The sequence below is a fragment of the Neolamprologus multifasciatus genome, chromosome 1 (genome assembly GCF_963576455.1).
Source record: "Neolamprologus multifasciatus chromosome 1, fNeoMul1.2, whole genome shotgun sequence".
Classification (NCBI taxonomy): domain Eukaryota; kingdom Metazoa; phylum Chordata; class Actinopteri; order Cichliformes; family Cichlidae; genus Neolamprologus; species Neolamprologus multifasciatus.
The window spans coordinates 23,679,781-23,698,400 of NC_140439.1; the positions used below are offsets into that span (position 1 = coordinate 23,679,781).

General features: G+C 39.9%; 1 protein-coding gene across 5 annotated transcripts in view; it reads right to left on the reverse strand.

Annotated features, from left to right (window-relative positions):
- Nucleotides 1-18,620, reverse strand: part of kiaa1549lb (KIAA1549-like b) — a 58,657-nt gene that overhangs the window by 16,340 nt on the left and 23,697 nt on the right. For 4 of the 5 annotated variants that reach the window (XM_085167180.1, XM_085167172.1, XM_085167200.1 and 1 more), the window contains exons 2-12: nucleotides 16,940-17,293; nucleotides 13,454-13,939; nucleotides 13,211-13,326; nucleotides 8,997-9,216; nucleotides 8,550-8,683; nucleotides 7,816-7,984; nucleotides 3,928-3,987; nucleotides 2,573-2,724; nucleotides 1,925-2,096; nucleotides 1,174-1,337; nucleotides 684-719 (exon numbers count right to left, since the gene is read on the reverse strand). In XM_085167180.1, coding sequence (XP_085023306.1) covers nucleotides 684-719; nucleotides 1,174-1,337; nucleotides 1,925-2,096; nucleotides 2,573-2,724; nucleotides 3,928-3,987; nucleotides 7,816-7,984; nucleotides 8,550-8,683; nucleotides 8,997-9,216; nucleotides 13,211-13,326; nucleotides 13,454-13,939; nucleotides 16,940-17,293 — 2,063 coding nt within the window. Of the gene's footprint in view, nucleotides 1-683; nucleotides 720-1,173; nucleotides 1,338-1,924; nucleotides 2,097-2,572; nucleotides 2,725-3,927; nucleotides 3,988-7,815; nucleotides 7,985-8,549; nucleotides 8,684-8,996; nucleotides 9,217-13,210; nucleotides 13,327-13,453; nucleotides 17,294-18,620 lie in introns of all 5 variants that reach the window. The other variant, XM_085167163.1, reaches the window with a different exon arrangement.

The following is an 18,620-nucleotide window of genomic DNA, read 5'->3' on the forward strand; positions in this document are numbered from 1 at the left end:
TTTTCATAACATTGAGTATTTCATATTTTATAGAATTTAGCTGGTATGGTGGGGTTTTTTTACATCATGCAAGACCTGTGTGTACAATTGGAGCTCTGAAAGCAGTGCTGAAGTTGCTTTTGCAGTCTAATACGAAGACTTTATTGCTTTCTCACTAATGAAAGTTCATAAATAAGACAGTGGGATACGCTGAGTTATACTTTGCATCTTCGTGTATCTACAGTGATGTATGTCAGTAAACTACTGAGTCCAAAAATGACACACATGCAGCTGGAGATATTAGGTAATTACAGAAACTCTGAATGGAGCAATAACTAAACCACTTTTCCATTTTCTCTACACAAACTAAGCAATTGTGAGCATACACACAAACAAAAGCGCTCATTCTGCTGGTAAACCATTCTTTGCAAGCCTTAGTCTTTCAGATTTGTCATGTGGTGACTGCTATACTGTAACAAGTACAGACAATGCCATTCTTTTATCTAGGGAAATCTCATTGTTGCAGGTTTGATAGTCAGAATTCCTGTTGTATCCTTAGTTTCCATCAGCACAGCAGGATTTATTACAATATATAATAGCTGCTGTCTGCCCAAAATCCCATTCAAATCCCACTGCTGGCACAGCTGAGCCTTGAAAATGAAGACACAGATCAGTAATGAGGAGGAATACAGAGAAATAGATACCTGGTGATAATAGCCCACATCTCTCCGGTACGCCATCTAAAAGCCAGAGAAAATGTTTTAAACATTATATGTATGATTTGGGTTTGTGTTCAGAATTGACTAGGATTCTGCTAATGCGTTAAAAGAGGGCACTGAAATGGGATAACGCAGATACTGTGGAATAAAATACAGAAAACACAAAATCTGAAAGAATAACAAACAAAAAGTCGTTAACATATCCCAGCATCACTGACCCTGATCACGCAATGACAGATGGCAGACATCACACAATCTGTAGTCTGTAGCTACTAAATAAAGTGACAGACAGTACGTCTCTTAATGTTCTATCAGGGAAAAAAATCCCTGAACTCAAGGTCTTCACGTCTTTGTCTAGCCAAGAATCCAAGCCTTCAAATTAAGACAAGCAGCAAATGGTCACGAAGCCTGAAAATATATTTAAACAATGAATTGATTACCAAAATATAGCTCAGTACATGAATAAGATAAATACCTTAGCTCGAGGGTTAAGGTTACCGATGGCATCCGCTTTGAAGTCATTCTTATTCTTCCTGCACAGCACAGCTGTGATGATGATAATAATGAGTGTTACTACGGAGATCGGGGCCAAAACAGCAGCGATTATCCAAAGGTTATTAGGAGGGTTCTTGACGACAGCTGAAAAAAATGTAAATAAATTGTTGATTTTTTTTATTTTTTGTTGTTTCTTTGTTTTGTTTTTTTGTTTGTTTGTTTTTTACCTGTCATTACTTTATGACATCCAGTAGGCTCTAAATGATAACCATTTGTCCTTTGATTTGCTCATTAAAATATAATGAAGTCCTCAGCATGTTGTATTGACAAAACATGAAGAATCATTCATTACACTGCAGCACTGCATACAGCTCAAGCTGACATACACTGCGCCTCATTCAGCTATTGCAGGCGACAATTCAATGCATAGGAGAATGCTGCATGCCCCCTCCCTCCCCTGCCACCCACAAACTCTGTCTCACCCTTTTTCCCCCCTTGTCTCTTCTCTTAGCAGCAAGCTGCACTGTAGCCCAAACAAACAATGTCCCGCTGGGAGCATTTCAGAGAGATTAGACAGCAAAGAGCTTTCTCAACCTTTTCTTCTATGTCTCTCACCACAACACCAGCTTTTCTTTTCCAAACTCGGCATGAATCATGTGTTTTGGTTCGCCTGTCTCTTTGTTTGTGTCACTTTTCCTAGCTGTCAAATGCTAGAAGGATGCTTTGCTTACGTTCTGCTTGCACCTGGACAAAGTAGCCCAGGGTGAGCGCCATAGTCTGAGAATCCACTGTGTTCAGGACCTTGGCAGCTGATGTGCCCAATAAAGGAATGCCATTGTGTTGGACATAGTAGGTCATCTCGGCCGGATTCTTCAACCCTGAGATCCGGCGGATGCTCACCATCTGATTGGGTATGAAAAGGGATGTGTGTGTGTGTGTGTGAACTGCTGTACAATCAGCATAAACCTATTCAACGCTATTACAATATCTTATGTACCAACTTTAATTTCACAAAATACAACAAAAATAATTATCATGCATTTAGGAGAGTTTCTTAAGATGAAAAACTGTATGAAAAAAGAAAGGACTTGTTGGGTAAAATATTCAACCTCTGACTTGTTTTGATGAGCAATTACCACGTGATGAGTGGAGAAGCTACCTAATTATCAGGGGTTGACCACAAATAATCGTGCAAGCATGTGCAGAAGTGCGTATCAAAGTGTACATCTTATGAAATATTCATAGTGTTGGGAGAAAAAAGCCCACGAAACAAATTTGACTAATCTGACTTCTGACATGCCAAGGCAGTCAGGCAAAACATCAGAATAAGAATCTTAGATGACTGGCATTCCCTACAGGCTGCAGTGCCAGTTTCTTACCTGGACAGTGTAGCTGCCTACAGTCGTTGCTCGTCTAAAACGAGTGCCCTGCTGGCCCGCCAACACAAACAACTCTGCCAGGCGCTGTTCCATTAGACTGGCGAAGCTTTGGTACTGTCCCTCCAGGCTGGCATTATCCACATCCTGGATCACTGCAAATGTAGTTGAAATAAAGAGGATGGCCAGATTGTTGCGAAGAGAAAAAAAATACATGGTTGGCAAGGGCAGAAAGGAGTACAAAAGAAAAGACAGAGGCACAGTTAGAAATGTGTGTGTCTGTGTGCGTGCGGGTTGTAATATAGTGTAGCTTGCTTCGGAATTCAATTCAGCTTTCATTATTGGCATGACCATACTCAGTTAAAGTGCTGCCAAAGCACTGTTAATTCTGATATGAACTTATGAGACATTCAGAACTTTATTATAAATAGGAAAAAGCAGAAAAGCTATAATTCTGGTTGGATGTCATCTTCAGTGTGGGGCTGACTTTCAACTGATTCAAAGTGTCACTGGAGTAGGTGTAGAGCAACAGATTGTGATCTGAAAGACTCGTTAAGTTTGACAACTTAGAGATATACAACAACCAATGAGCCACAACATTAAAACCCCTGACAGCTGTCGCAAATACTATTGACCGTCTCATTATAATGAAATGTTCCGCTCGGACAACCAGGGTTCTGCTCCCTCCCTCCAAACAGAACATTACACCCTTGCACGCTGATAGACCTGATCAGGAAAGGTTTTAGAAAATCAACAATATGTGCATTGTTAGAGCCTCCAAACTCTCCTAAATCCCAATCAGCTAGAGCGTCTGCAGAACGTACTGGAAGTACCCCCAATTAATGGATGCCCCACCCACAGCAACCCACAGAGCACAAAGGATCTGTTGCTAAACACCATACGTGGCATGCCCACATCCCAACAGATACAGTAACAGCTGTTTTAGCACTAAAGTTAAAATCTGCACAACATTAAGCAGGTTGTTTTAATTCTGAGGCTGATCAGTGTATTGCTCCTCAGCCAATTTAGTCATTTAAAAACACCCACAGAGAAAATATTTACTAGGACTCATTTTGTACTTTATTTCTCCTCTGGAATGAAACAGTTCATCAGTTCATTTCTTAAAGTTCCCATGAATATTTTCAAAACTGTAGAAGTAGAATGTTCCAGGATGTCATTGGAGGACTGGGAATTGGTTGCATTTGAATACTGGTCATAAGTAAATGGCGATTCATAAGTAAATAATCCACTCACAAAGCAAGAGCAAAGCATTATCAAAATCCATTTTTCAATATTATAGACAACGGGCTTCCCAATTAGCTCTGATTTTAACAGTCAGTAAGCAATAATATCCCTACCTGTAACAACCCAGAAGTCTCTGGTTGCTATTGAAGTGTTCAGATTGTGATATTCCATTGCTGTAATGACAACAAAAAAGTTGAAAGCAAAGTTAATACCAATATACGATTTCCACACAGTAGTGTAGCCTACATTTGCCTTTGCACGCTGAGATTTTACAATGAATGCTCAGTTGCACAATTGTATATGACCTGAATATAATCAACAATGCACAAACAGCCCATCATATTTATTGATGCAAGTGTGAATGTATCATTTTGGTGGTGTTAATTTGAGCCGAACATACCAACAGTTTTGAAACCTTTCAAGAAAAATGTACAGTAAGCCGTTGAAGGTTTGGCACATTTTGTGTGTTGATATCTCACTTTAAAGCCTCATTATCACTGAATGTCAGACAAATACAGAAGCAAGGGAAGCTTTAAGCAGTCTGAGCTCTGGTTGTCTCTGTGTTCTCTTACATCTATTTCCTGCCTGATTAAGCTGTTGTGCTAGAGACTGGTGCAGTGTTTTGGGGAATGCTGTATCAGTGGTCTGTGAAAGCACACTCACAGAACTGTACACTCAGGCATGACAGGAGAGACGGGTGGGGGAGAAGGGTGAGAGGAATAGTAAGTAACAATAATGGATAGGGCTGAAAGGCTGTCAGCAAAATCAGTTCAGTGCTGTCTATAAGCTTCAGTCATTTGAACTATTAATCAGCAAGGTTTAGCAAGGTTTAGCAAGCTTTTGCATGAACCTCTGCTGTTTTCTGATGAGAACGTTGAAAATCCCAAATGTTCTCCAGCAAAAGCTATTATTCATTTTCCCTACTTTGTACCTTCACGTGTTGAAAAGTTAAATGATCTAGTCTAAAATGGTAACATTTCCAAATAGCTTCAGTCATTACATTTGAGAAAGGTTGTTGCAAATCAGGGGGTGTAAAAGAGCTGAACTCAGCAGTCCAGACTGCACGTTGGAACGTATGAGATCGCGGGCCTTTGCTGTCAGAGCAGAGCCTAAGGTGGCATGAGAATCCCCCACAGTTAATTATTTACTGCAATAATTGGCTTTGAAGTGAGGAGGCAGCCGGCAGCATATGCTTGCACCTCCTGTGAGCAGTGTAATATCACTAACTGTGAGGCTACAAAACAAACAAAATGCTGTTACATACTTCTGTCTTTAACCCCACTGTCTCTCTGGCATTTTCCTCCATGTCAGTATCTGCTCCCTCTGTCTCTTCTTTTTACCGAGATTGCCTTCCGCTCTGTGCTCAGCAACTGAAACAATATGCCTGTAGGCAACTTGATTTTCTAACTTAATTCAGGCTCAACACAAAGTGGTTTTTAGTTTAATGCTCACTACTGGAAATCCTATCTATCTTGATTTCAACAATGTGAAACCCAAGACTGCTATCTATCCTCAGAGGCACTTAGGTCAGATCCCAGATTTGTCAGATTGGAAGACGCAAACCAAATGTAAAATATTTAATCTTAGATTGTTTTCTTTCTTCTGCCCAGGACACACCAGGCCATGAGCAGGGAAACTGCTCTTTCTAGACATGCACACAGATGCTTTTGAAACATAAGATCTTCATTTAGTATTTTGAACTGTTAGAGGTAGTACTCCTTTTGTTTTGTCTCAGCAGCACAACCTTTGGACCATCTTACTTCTTAAAATTCAGTTTTAGAGGCTTTTCTCCTTCCCAATACATAGGAAGTACTATCTTGATTAGGCTAACATAAGTGCAACACTGGTGACACTCTATTTTAAAAAAGACATGGTAAAAAACTAAAAGATTAACCAACAGAGAGGTCATAGCTTTATTGAGCTCATATGGGATGGAGAAAATGCAACTATCTTTGACTCATGACACCGAAATATCATATATTTTGATAACAATTTCCTTTAACTTGTTACTAAGCATAAACCATACAGAAAATTGATGTGGACTGAAAATATAGAGGCTATAAAAGGATTCAAAGAAATTAGAAAATCCACAAGAAAAGGTGAGGATTCATTACAATCACTGGCATGTTATTAAATTACTTCCTATTGGTGATGTGAAGGTGATGTGAATGGAAAACATTATTACCACTGTTTGACAAACATTAACACTCAGTTCTGAATCCTTCTAAGATCCAAACAAGTTGAGTCTAAAGGTTAGAAAATCTGTTTGGTCTCTTCCCACAATGTCCTTAGCAACAACAGAACATGAAGAAGACTAAAAGTTCAAATAAAATGTAACTAAGACTGAACTCAGGCAGAGGTTATTGCAAGGAAGCCTATAGTCCTATATAAAGTATCAGCTCTGGTGTGATCCTGACCATGACCATGTCCAAGTCCAATGATTAACAATTTCTCAAACTGACCACAGTCTAGAAATATTTAAGCACTGAACCTGGTTAGAAACTATTGCAATCAAGCTGGGGAGTCTTGTTTCTGCTTGAATAGAAAGCTAACAAGAGGTGCAGTTTCCACACATCAGCCTCTTTAAATCCACAGCTTGTCCCGTGGCTTCCTCTGTATTCCTGAAGTCTGCTTGACCCAGTGAGTCTTTAAATAGAATCTCTCCAGACCTGTTTGAGCTAGATAACAGGTTTGCTTACACTGGATTACATAATGCAAGACACTAAGGCCCATTTTGCACATATAATCTTTAAGATAATAATGCTACAGGTAAAGCATGAGCAGGACATCACTGCTCTCAGTGTCTGCACAGGATGCCTTCAGGTTAGGAAACACACCTTTTGTATGAACTTGTAATGATCAAAACGTAACTCCGACAAGGACGAGAGAAAAAACTGAAAAAGTGCCTCGCTGTACGACTGCTGAACACGAAAGATAATTTCCTCTTCCATGCATTTGGCTATTATCTGCAGGGGTTTCAAGCAAAATGTGCGATGTAATATGACAGGTTGACTTCAGGGTACATGATAGATTATATCTAGCTGTTGCTGACTTGCTTCTTCTGGTTAACACATTCTGAAGGTCCCATTGCTTTTGTTTACACATACTGCAGCGCATCAAGGAAGCACAAATCCAGAAGCCAGTATGTGAAGTGTTGCTGATGATAGACATAGACCGAAGCACAAAAAACTCTCCAGGCGATTTCTGGGTAAAATCCTGTTTGTGTATGCATGTATCAGAGTAGTTCTGTTGCTGAACCTTTATTGTACATTTACTGTGAACCGGGTCAAGCAAAACAACACAATCCCTCCTTTAGGGATTAATAACGTACCATAAAAATAAGTCTCATTATATTGCATGCATCTGAGGTCCATGTCGACCATATCTCCATCCACTGAGCAGTTACACAAGGGATAGTAACAGGCTGCCATAGGACGTAACTGGGATTGTTGTTTAGACTCCTGCTGATTCCCTGTCACTCTTTATTTTATTCCAAGTACAATGCTAACACAGATGGATGCTGAGTATGCCCTCAAAGGAGGCTGAGATGAAAGGCAGAGGCTTAGTTGTGTCTTTTCATCAACTTTCTTTAAATGACTCAAATGTAAAATTGTGATTGTAATAGCATAAGAACAGTCAAAAACATCCAATTACTGAAAAACTGGATGTCAGTCAGGCTTAGCAAAGAAATTTCTGATTTTTGCCAATGCCTAGAGAAGCTTTTTAAGTCCATATGAATGCAAAAAGCTCAGAATGCATTAAATTAACTAGGGCATGATTTCTAGCATAGTTAATCAATACTAAAGTTTCTGTGTCCAAACAACTAGAGCCAAACATGAAAGCCCTGCGAGACACAACCTGAAAAATCTGGAATCTCTTTTGTATTTAGAGAACAAATCATTCCCAGGAGAACCCAAGAACTACCTCTGATGCTTGTTCTTGTAGGGCCTGTTGCATTACTCATGACTAACACTCACTTAAGAATGCAAATTGCAACTTACGCTCAGCAACGATAAGTGGCGGATAGAAGAGGAAGTAGCCCACTAGTTCAGCTGACAGCTGACCAAGTAGATTTGAGGCAGCAGTGCCATTAAGAAAGCCAGTCCCATTCTTTACAGTGTAGACCAATGACACAGCAGGCGATCCTGCTGCCTGAGAGACACTCAGCATCTAGGAAAAACACAAAAGTCGAGGTCAGAAAAAGAACAAGGCATAGAGAAGTGTGGGTAATATGAGCAAAATGCTTAGGATTGTACTGTATACTGTAATCTGCAAATTCTAAGAAATATTTTTCTAAATGACAGGGGAGGCACGGAAACAGTAACTGTCTTTAATGATAAATATCATCAAGAATCTTGACAGCAGAGAAATATGTATGTATAAATAAAAGAATTCAAAAATACAGTAGCTTTATCCATGCATAAACATCAAATTAGTTTTAATATAAGGTGCACTTTAATGTAGCAGCACATTAAAATTAATACAACCAATGCCTCTCCAGCATAATTAAGTAGTTCTTTAAAAAAAGGCACAGCCCAATATGCTTAGGGACAATTTTGCTCAAACTGCACACAGTTTGCAGCTGTTTGTGGCTGCCACATCACATAAACCACATGGTGATACTGAAGTGTAACAGGGGACAAAATTAAGTTATTTATCATCAATATCTATCCTGACAGCATGGGGAACACCTACGCAATTCCAGGACTAGAACACAAAGGTCCCCCCGCAGTACCTGAACAGAGAGTCTGCTGTTGGCGTTAAGCACTTTGGCCTGCGCTTCGGAAAAAACCTTCTCAAGCCTCTGTTCCATCATTTGAGAGAAGCGACAGGACCGAGGATCATCACCTACTCCCACAAACTGTAGCACTGCAACATAAAAACAACACAAACTGACAAACTGCATTCTGAAAATCAAAGAATTCTTCAAAAGCCTGTAAGAGTGTGTTTTGCTATCTTTGACAGTATATAACTATATTAGGAACATTGAGAATTTGACTTATTTGTGCTTATTTTTTAAGTACCTACATGCCATATTGCCATTTCCTTCTCTGATGTGGTATCACAGAATTTCTTTTCACACTTCATACCCTTCCAGTGCACAGTCAAAGAAGGAACATATAACTGCAAGTCTCAAGCAGACTTATTTTTTTCTTTTCAACCTGACTGAGCACTGGCTGACCTGTTTTCAGCTGGAAGCCTGTGGCTGGGCTGGGTCTCCATAATGCAACCGGGAGGGGCAGGGCTGTTACCATGGGGAGGTACTGCCGCAGGTCTGCAATCAGCTTATCACGGCCATAGGATGCCAAGCCTTCCATCACTACAGACGGAGGGTAAACTATATCCCCTCCAGTCACGTGATAAGCCACTGTCATGTTGGGAGAACCAAATACAGTCTCCACCTAAGAAAGAAAAAGAAAAGGAGAGTTGGATGTCTTTGAGAAGCCATATTGCTTACATTTTACCATTAATTACAAAATGATTACCTCTACAAATCCATGATTAAAGAAGGTATTTTCAACATGTCTTCTATGATGTGCTAAGTGTTATGAAAAAGTTTTGAGCCATACCTACTTGTATTTTCTTTTAAAATGGGCTTGAGCAAAAGTTCTCCAGGCTTTCAAAATTTATTCAGACATTTTTAGTCCAGTCATTACATCTAATAATTTTCAGAGGATTTCTTTTTTACTTAACACATACCTATGAATCATCCAAGAATAAAAAAGTGACCTAAACCATGGGATGAACCAGTGTTCTGTCTAGAAAATGACAACTTGGCAAAGAACCTATTTTAAATTGTGTCTCTAACCACAGCCTGTCATACACACACACAAACGCAAAAACACAAATTGTTCTAGTTTCCTAATACAAATATATAAAAAATATATATAAAAACTACCAAATATTACATGGTTTGACAGGAATAAAATTCTGTTTTTGCACCAACAAGTGATTTCCAAAGAGCTACTAGCCAAAAACTCATATCTCAGCAGTGTCTCCTTAAAATGTTGAGGAAACTGGACAAGTAGATGACAAAAGAAGTGGCAGGCCTGTGAGCATATCTATATCAATATCAGAAAGTTATGTCCTTAAGGAAAAGGCAAAAATCCAGATCTGTCACAGGACCTGAGAGATGCATCTGGCCCATCTAGTTGATTCATCTACTGTTTGCCAAAGCCTGATTAGAAATGACCTCACTGGAAGGGCGACAGTCAAGATGCCATTCTTAATGAAGAAAAATGATCCCTTCTACACTTTTAATGAAACTTAAACATACAGTATATTAAGATAAAATACACTCTGATTTCTGAAGAAGAAGAAAGCAAATATGCTAACCCACTAAATGTAGTCATAAAAAATACATAAAAATACATTACAAAATGAAAAATATCCAATACCAAAAAAAAAAAACAATATAAAAAGCAAAGTAAAATGTTAGAGAGAAAAAAATCATCCAAACAATATATTACAGGCTAGGAATAAAATAAATTAGGCAAAATTAATGTCTGTGTTTAGAACCTCCTTAAAGGTCTGAGTGGTTCCTTTCACATTCCTAAATCAGAATAAAATATACTTTATTATAAGATGATGCAAATCTAATGTCACCATAAAGCTGTTATATGCAGCACTGCATACCAGTTTGCATCATTACCCACAATGCAACCACAAAAAGTAAAGTGGACCTTTCAGATAGCCGCTGCTTTTTTGCCTTTTTATTCATCTTAGTACGGAATGAAAATCACTTGCAGACAACGACTAGATGTCCAAGTCACTGGTGTGCCGCTTGTGGGGAAAAATATAATCAGAGGAATATTGTTTCTAAAGGTCTCAAAGAACAACAATTTTTCAGAAACATTTTTCTGTGTGTTGTATAGGGCCATTAACACATGTAGAATAAAGTTAATGATGTTCAAACATGATGATTCATATGTTATGTCTGCTGACTTACTAGTAAGACAACTGAATAGAATAGCTTGTTAATGTCATCAGCCACAACTTTTACTTCTCCTGCTATAACAAATCGAAATTTCTACTGTAAAAAAATAACTAGAACGGTTTTTAAATTTATTTTAATGAATCTTACCACATAGTAAAAATTACTCAAATAGAAATTGCATACATGCTATGAAATCGTTCACGGTAAATCGGAAGATGCACTTGTTATCCAAGTCACTAATGAGAGTGTCAGGAAGAGGAGGGAGTGATCGTGGAATACAGATATGTGGCGAGAACCATGAGGGCCTGAGGGGCTGCTGAGAAGAGAGACATGAGTGAGACTGTTAAATAGGTGAGTTTGGGACAAAGACGCTTATGTTCCTGCACCTCTAACACAAGAGGACTGGAATCAATACGTTCACGGATATAAATGCAAAATCTGTGTGTTTGGGAAATTGTGTCTCATTCCAGAATAAAATTTATACAGTATGTGTTTGTCAGTAAGAGTTTGACTTCTTCATGAACTCTGAGTACAGTGAAAGTGGAAAAGGGAATGATGGCAGATCTAGCGTGCATGCATGAGAGGTGAAACCATTCAAATCCGTTATCTAAACCCATCTGAAAGCCTGTGCTGACAAGGAGATCCACTAGCCGAAACACTGAGAGCCTAGTCTCTGTAGCTGAGAGTCACCACTCTGCTTCCTCACAATTCAGCCTTGTTACGAGCTCTGTGAAAAGAGCCCTTTATTATCACTTCATCCTCTTGGGCTTCACCCATGTGAAGGTGTTATTAAGAGATTGCATTTCGAACACACACACACTAACTCAGTCTCAAAGAGTGTGACAGACTGCAGCAGACCGAACAGATCCCACTATTGGCATTCAAAAACTCTCAAGTTGTAGCAGAACCCTAACTCCATGAAAGTCACGGAAATAGTTCACTATTATTTTTTTAATGGTCTTAGTCCTGAGGTTCAGTTCATTTAGTCTATTTCTCGTGATCTTTTTAGCATCAGCTCAGCACATCACTCTCCTCCCAACCATTTATAACCTATAATTAAACACAGAAGCAATTTCCCCAGCCAACAGCTTGCCTCTCATTGGATGAGAAAGAAGTGCTACTAAAAGGAAACCAGGCAATGCTGAAATGGGTGACAGGAGTGCACTGAAGCAAGACACCTTCAGAGACTACAGAGAGCGAACATGTGAGAGCACTGACCTTCACATCGCCAGGACAAATACACAAGGCTCCCTCTCAAATATTTGATACTTCCAGATTGAGAAATACAACACAATAAGGCATTTCATTGAGCTACGCATACACAAACACACACACACACACACACACACAGGTGCACTTTACATTTCCTGGAGCAATGACTGTGACTGTGACAGTGCTATGAAGACACATTTCTCTGTATTCACTTCCAGACCTCAAAAGACTGTTTTTATAACAAAATATATTGTTTGCATGTGCTTTATTCGTATATTCATATGTTTACCATCTTACTGACATCATCACAAGAGCAAGTCTTTGGTAGATCCTCACAATTAAACATTTCTGTTCCTCACTTGGGGCTTTTCTCACACTTAAGTCACATTGAGTGAAGGTATTGGAGGCTTACTGCAAGGACAAGCTGGCTTTTGGCAGTGCAGGGACTATGACTGGTTCACAACTAACCTATCCACACACAAAAAGATGATTGTGTGAAATATGGATAGGTTCTGCAGACACTCAGGTTGTGTCTTGTAAATATCTACAGCACCGATACAGTCCTAACGTGCATCTTATTTTAATCTTGGTACACTTAGTCAAATATGTGACATCACTCTGTGCCTTCTGGGACACATTCAGTCAACCTAATTTCTATATTAGTCTTCATTTCTTTTCACACAGCCTACATGAGGGTCCTCGGTATGAGTGTGTAACACATGCTTATAAACCTCTGGTTTTCTGGAGAGTGCACAACCGGACAACGATTCTTCAGTGTTAAAAATGTATTTATTTATTCATTTATTTAGTTATTGTCTAAGCTGAATAGTTTTTTAGGGTTCTTGAGGGTTCGAGCTATTTTTTTTTAAACCAAACCTCTGAAAAAGGGAATTTGACTCACATGAGCTCATGGCAAGCTCATAAGACATTAAAACCGTGTCAATGAAACAATCACAAGGTATCCACACCCCAGAAGATACCCTACTTTATCTTCTGTTCTTCTCTAAATAGGACCGTAATTTCCAGAAGAAAAATATTGTTTTTCTATTATTGTTAAACTGGTTGTTAAACTAGAGAAGAGAGACCATAAACGCATAATGAAAGTGTTAACTTAAGTTGCAATTCAAGAGAAGCTGTAAAAAAATACATTTGTTCAACCATATTTGAAGAAATCAAGTTATGTTATCCATCTATAAACATGAAAAAGATGTTGTAGCACAATAAGCAATAACTGGTGAAAGTCTGACCTGTGCTTGGGCAGAGGTATCATTGAGAGCTTTCCTGAGGCCTTGACTTAGTCCCCTTCGCAGGTTTTGCCTCTGAATGCTGTCTAGCCTGTTTCTCCTCACATAGATGGAAACAACTAAGAGACAGACAAAAAGGACAAGACAGGACAGGCAACAGACAAAACAAGTGAGAGCAATAAATAAATAAAAAAACATATCATTATATTATTTTTCTCTAAGACTTCTGCAAAAAGTACTGTTTACCTGTTTTCACCCACATTCTCTCAGTGATGTTGCACTGCTGTGGTGGAGTCTCTGTGGTAGTGGTGAAAGGTGAGATGAAGACAGCCGTGACCCCCCTGGGAGGGCTCGTTCTTAGGACAGGCGGTGTGAATGTTCTCCTGTTGGACTGAGTCCTGACGGTTGTGGTGGTTTTGGTTTTCCCGGTCGCGAACGTGGTCTGTGGTGTGGTAGTGGTGGTTGACTGCGTAGTGACTCTTAGGGAAGGCGTGGTAATGGTGGCGTTTTTAGTTTTTGTGGTTGAAGCCGTAGTGGTGGAAAGCTTAACAGAGGCTGTCGTGGTGTCTTGTCGAGGGGTCAGAGGTGATACCTGAGTTGTCCTCTCGGTAGGCCCAGCAGAATGGGTAATTCTGACTGATTGAGAGGGGCTTAAACTAGCCTCTTTTTCTTTGGGGAAAGTGAGTCCAACTGTTTTGGAAGTTCCAGCGGTTAATTCATCCGTCTCTGCCTCTGTAAGAACAAATGTCTCAGTCACTACCGGTGAGCGATTAGAATCTAATAATGAGATCAAACTTGGTGATGATGATGGAAATGAGGATTGCTCAACATTTAGAGAGACGGCTAACGATGCAGTGCCTTGATCCGTGGTTGCTTTTCTTGTGGTGGGTCTTATGTATGAGGATGAAGATGGCGATGAAAATGAAAATGATGATGATGATGATGATGATGATGGATAAGAAGGGAAGGATGAAATCAGGTCAGCTGGGAAGGTTGATGTCTTCAGGATGGAATCAGTTGTCTTACTCTTGCTGTCAGTATCAGAGATTCTATGCACAGGACTATTTGAAAGTGTGACAGCAGAATCAAATGCAGATTCAAGAGAGGGAACAGCTGTCAGCGAGGGGCTGTTCCTGGTCTTATATATCAATTCAACATGAGCAGCTTGGGAAAATGCTGCAGAATCAGTAGTTGTATGAGACAGGGGCAAAAAAACATCTTGCTGTACATTAACAGCCACAGATGACCTAAAATTAGCTGGGGACAAGCTCCATCCCTTATAGTCGGAAGTTGCAAAAGATGGATAGTCACCAGTTGGATGAGCTGGATATGGATCACTGGCAACAGCTGTTGAATCAGCAGAATTCAGCATGTACGCATTACGCTCTTGTCCATCTTCCAGCTTTGGATTTTGAAATGAGGGACCAACTGTTTGTAAATTAGATTTTACCCTATCAAAGGTTATAGATGTGCTTTCTAATTTAAAGCCACTGCTTTCAAGAGCCATAGGCTTGGTGGTTTTCCACTCTGTATATGGTGCCATTAGTTTTGTGCCCAAGCTGAAAATAGCACTCCATGTCTCCATGCTGTTTTGTCCATCACTGGAGGAAGTAGTTACAGCAGGGGAAACATCGGAGGGCATGTTCGTTTCTCTGTCCAGGTGAAAATTGGATTTATTGCTATTCACACTAGTGATTGGTCCCTGAGAGTGAGAAAAAGAGTTTGTTGTTTGTGTTAAGGTCATTTCTGACGGTTCATTATGACTCACTAATGTCACATTGTCTCTGTGAAAAACTCTCATAAGAGGTTCAGCTGTTACTGGTAAAAAGGGGATTTTAGTAGAGATTTTTCCAGAACCTGCAGACCCTTTAGTCAGCATGAAAAAATCTGTTTTAGTCCCGAGAGATGGGAAGCGTGTTGCGAACACTGATGGAGTTTCTTTCTTGTAAAACACAGCATCACTGATCAGAGAAGATTCATTGCTTCCATTAAATAAAGGAGAACCTTGCAATACTTTACTATTTTCTGCTCTTGTGTGGATCTCAGTCACTCCCTCTGATTTTATATGAGCAGAGGTTTCATCAGAGGACACCACTGTCTCTTCAGATTTTTGAGAAGTTAAACTAAGTGTATACAATTTATGGAAAAAATCAGGCAAAGGCCTTGTTTGAAGAGGTCTTTCTGAGGGAATTATTTGCGGTGATGAAATAGATTTGGGTTGGTTTGCAAAATATATCGCACTTCTGGAAGATAGCTCATCTATATTATTATAGTTTGGGTTGTACGTAGGCTGATTGAGGTGTGAATGGCTTCTGGTTTTATAAATTATATCATTTGCAGATCCTGAAAGAGATTCTATCTTATTGCTCGGAAATAAAGTTTTTGAGGTTGTGTAATCTATGTACAAGTGAGTTACGTCCTTGGAAGACCCAGTTACAGATTCCTGAATATTTCTGGGTCTCAAATTTAACAAATCTGACTCCAGTGCAGACGATGTTGTTCCTGTTCTGGTGCTCAAACTGGGGATTGAACGAATAGTGGAATCAGGTTTCAGCTGTGTGAGTGAAAGTGAGTTATTCAGGTGAGCATGAGTGGAAACAGATCTGAGCTCTGCTGCCGTTATCTCTCCCTGGTTGTAAATTACATCAGTGGCAGGGACTCTGGGACTGCTGTGACCCGCTGCGATCAGTAAATCACCAGGATTAGATACATGCTCTGAGGACATCATGCCAGAGTGGCTACCTGTTAGCTTGGTGACTGCAGCTTCAGAGAGAGTCACTTTACCTGGTGGAGTCTCCAAGGAAACTGTAAAAAATGATTCACCTGGTGTGATCGCCATTACTTGTGACACAGTGGGAGTCCCAACATGCGAGCTGAGTGATGACATGACGGCATGACCTTCGTGAATAAAAGTGTGACTTTCTCCTGCTGTCTTAACTTCTTTTTCCATGTATGCCGTTTGGTTTAGAAGCCACTGTGTGATATGACTAGAAATTGAGTAGCCTTTAGGATGGGTAGACAGCAGTGCTGATGTGGGATTTTGTGAAGCTCCCTGCTGCCTTTGAACAGCTTGACTCTCCAGTTTAGAGGGAAATGAGGCGTTCATTTCAAGATTATTGGCGGGTACAAAGTTCATACCTGGATTTTGCATTTGAGTAGGTCTGTACAAATTTTTTAAAAGATTTTGACTATAGTTAGGAGTAGAGTATAGTGTATATGTGCTGGTTGCTGGTGTCTGGATTTCTTTGGGTGTTGCAATTCTAGTGTATAGTTCACTCATTGGGTAGATTCTGTCCACTGATGAATGTGTTGTTACTTTATTGCCTTTATCAATGCTGGTTTCACTTGAAGAGTGTGGCCGTTTGCTTGCTTTGCTTTGTCTCTCCTGTCTTACAGATTGCAGGTCAGCAAGTGACTGAGTGGTGGACTGCGGGAATGTTAAACTGTCTGACCAACCCTGAGACGTTGCTGATAACGCTGCTGTTTCTGTCTGAAGGGCTTTCTCTATCCACTCAGTGGAAGGTGACAGGAAAAATGAAGGCACGGAGGATGAAAGCACAGACAGTGTGGATGGAGATTGAGAAGACATTATTGGTGTCAACTCTGTTGATGATGGAAACAATGATACAATGTTTTTTCCGTTTGTGAAGAATACATGTGACAGCCTGGATACAGTGTAACCAGCAGTCTGAGGTGGTGTTGCGTGTTTTTGAGACATGCTAAAAGTCAAACCTGAGCTGGTTCCCACATGTGACGATGAAGAGGACATGTCTGAGCCCTGGCTGGAATTACGTGAAGGCCATTGGGTGGTATGGATCTCATCCCTGGTGATAGTTGGCAAGGTTCTACTTTGATCAAGGCTCACTGGATGTTTGACAGTTCCTGCCATCATGGTTAAGACAGAAGAAAAAGCAGGCTGCCCCGATAAGCCCTCCGCATCAGTGTCTGAGTGACTGTCTGAATGGACAACTGGGAAAGGCACCTCCTCAGCCACTGACAGGTCAGCCGATGGGTGAGCAGGAACGCCTGTGACTGCTGGGTCGCTCGGTAAAGGTGAGGAGCCCGAGGCATCGTAGGTGGATTTTTCTGTTATGAGGGCATAAGGGGGAAAGATGGTTCAGTAAGTTACAAACAAAACAGATTCTTGTTCTGCATACCCATGCACATCAGTAAATCAGCAACAAACAAATACATGGAGATTTCTACTGCAGTCATGGAGTTATGAATTCATCAAAGCTAACTTCTTAGAAGCCTTTAAGTTTGCAGTTAAAATGTTAATAAATCATTAATGAATTGATGTTGGTCCAGATGCTCTCCTGTTCTTTCTGCTGTCCGACAGTCAGTTGGAGATTAATTAAAGAGCTATCGAAAAACATAAAGCAGGACAAGGTAAAAGGTAAAAGCAGTGGTACGGAATAACACATTTCTGAATTTTTAGGCCCTAGAACCTGTATGAAATGCCATGCTGATGCCCTGTCCTATTAAATGACAGTGTGAAAAATCAGACTGCCACTGCATTGTGTGTACTCATTCAGTCTGCATGTCAGCACAGTATGACTTTTCTGTAAACAAGACCGATGAGGCCATTACATAGAGACTGGTATGTCTCACTGTCACACAGGATCAAACAAAGCACATGTGCAAATGGATGTTGCTGTCAGGGGTAATTGTGATATTTTGGATAAGCTATCATTTTAAAAAAAGAAAAGAAATAATACTTTCAGTGTACAAGCTCTTAAGATTGTGAGAATTATCACAAATACTACTTAGTTAGAGGAATATAATTATAGGTTTCTAATAGTCTCAGACAATATACCAAGGGCAAACATGTATTCCCAAAATAGAGGAAAAGGCACAATCTTCAAAGTGGAACAAACAGAATTACTCAAGAGATAGCAACCATGTTCTAAAGTACAGCAAAGATTATGGCACGCCTAAAAAACCACTTTGGACTTATTGTTACTGTGTTTTGTGCCTTTGCAGAAATTACATCTCAGTAAAAGAAAGAGAGAGGCAGCTGGAGAATATTAGCTATCATCAAGATGCTGGAGGTCATTAATGTGCTGAAGCTGAGCTGTTTCTCATCCATTCCTGTCCCTACCACTTCTTTTATTCACGGCACATAGTCAACACATCCATACAGGGATTATTTTATCCATTTATGAAGCTTAGCATTCCTGTCACATCTTCCACCCCCTCAACATGCTTCCCTTGCTAAAGTTCGTCTAACTAGCAAACCCCTTAGTGTCTGAGAGACATGGACAGAAGACGGAGTTCTGGGGACTGTTTTGACATACCCGAGTACTCAGAAAAGCAAAAAAGATACTCAAATAGTGTAAATGTTATTTTGCCAGATCTATTTTTCAATTTCAATTCTTTTAATAAATACATACTTGAGGATAGAATAAAATAT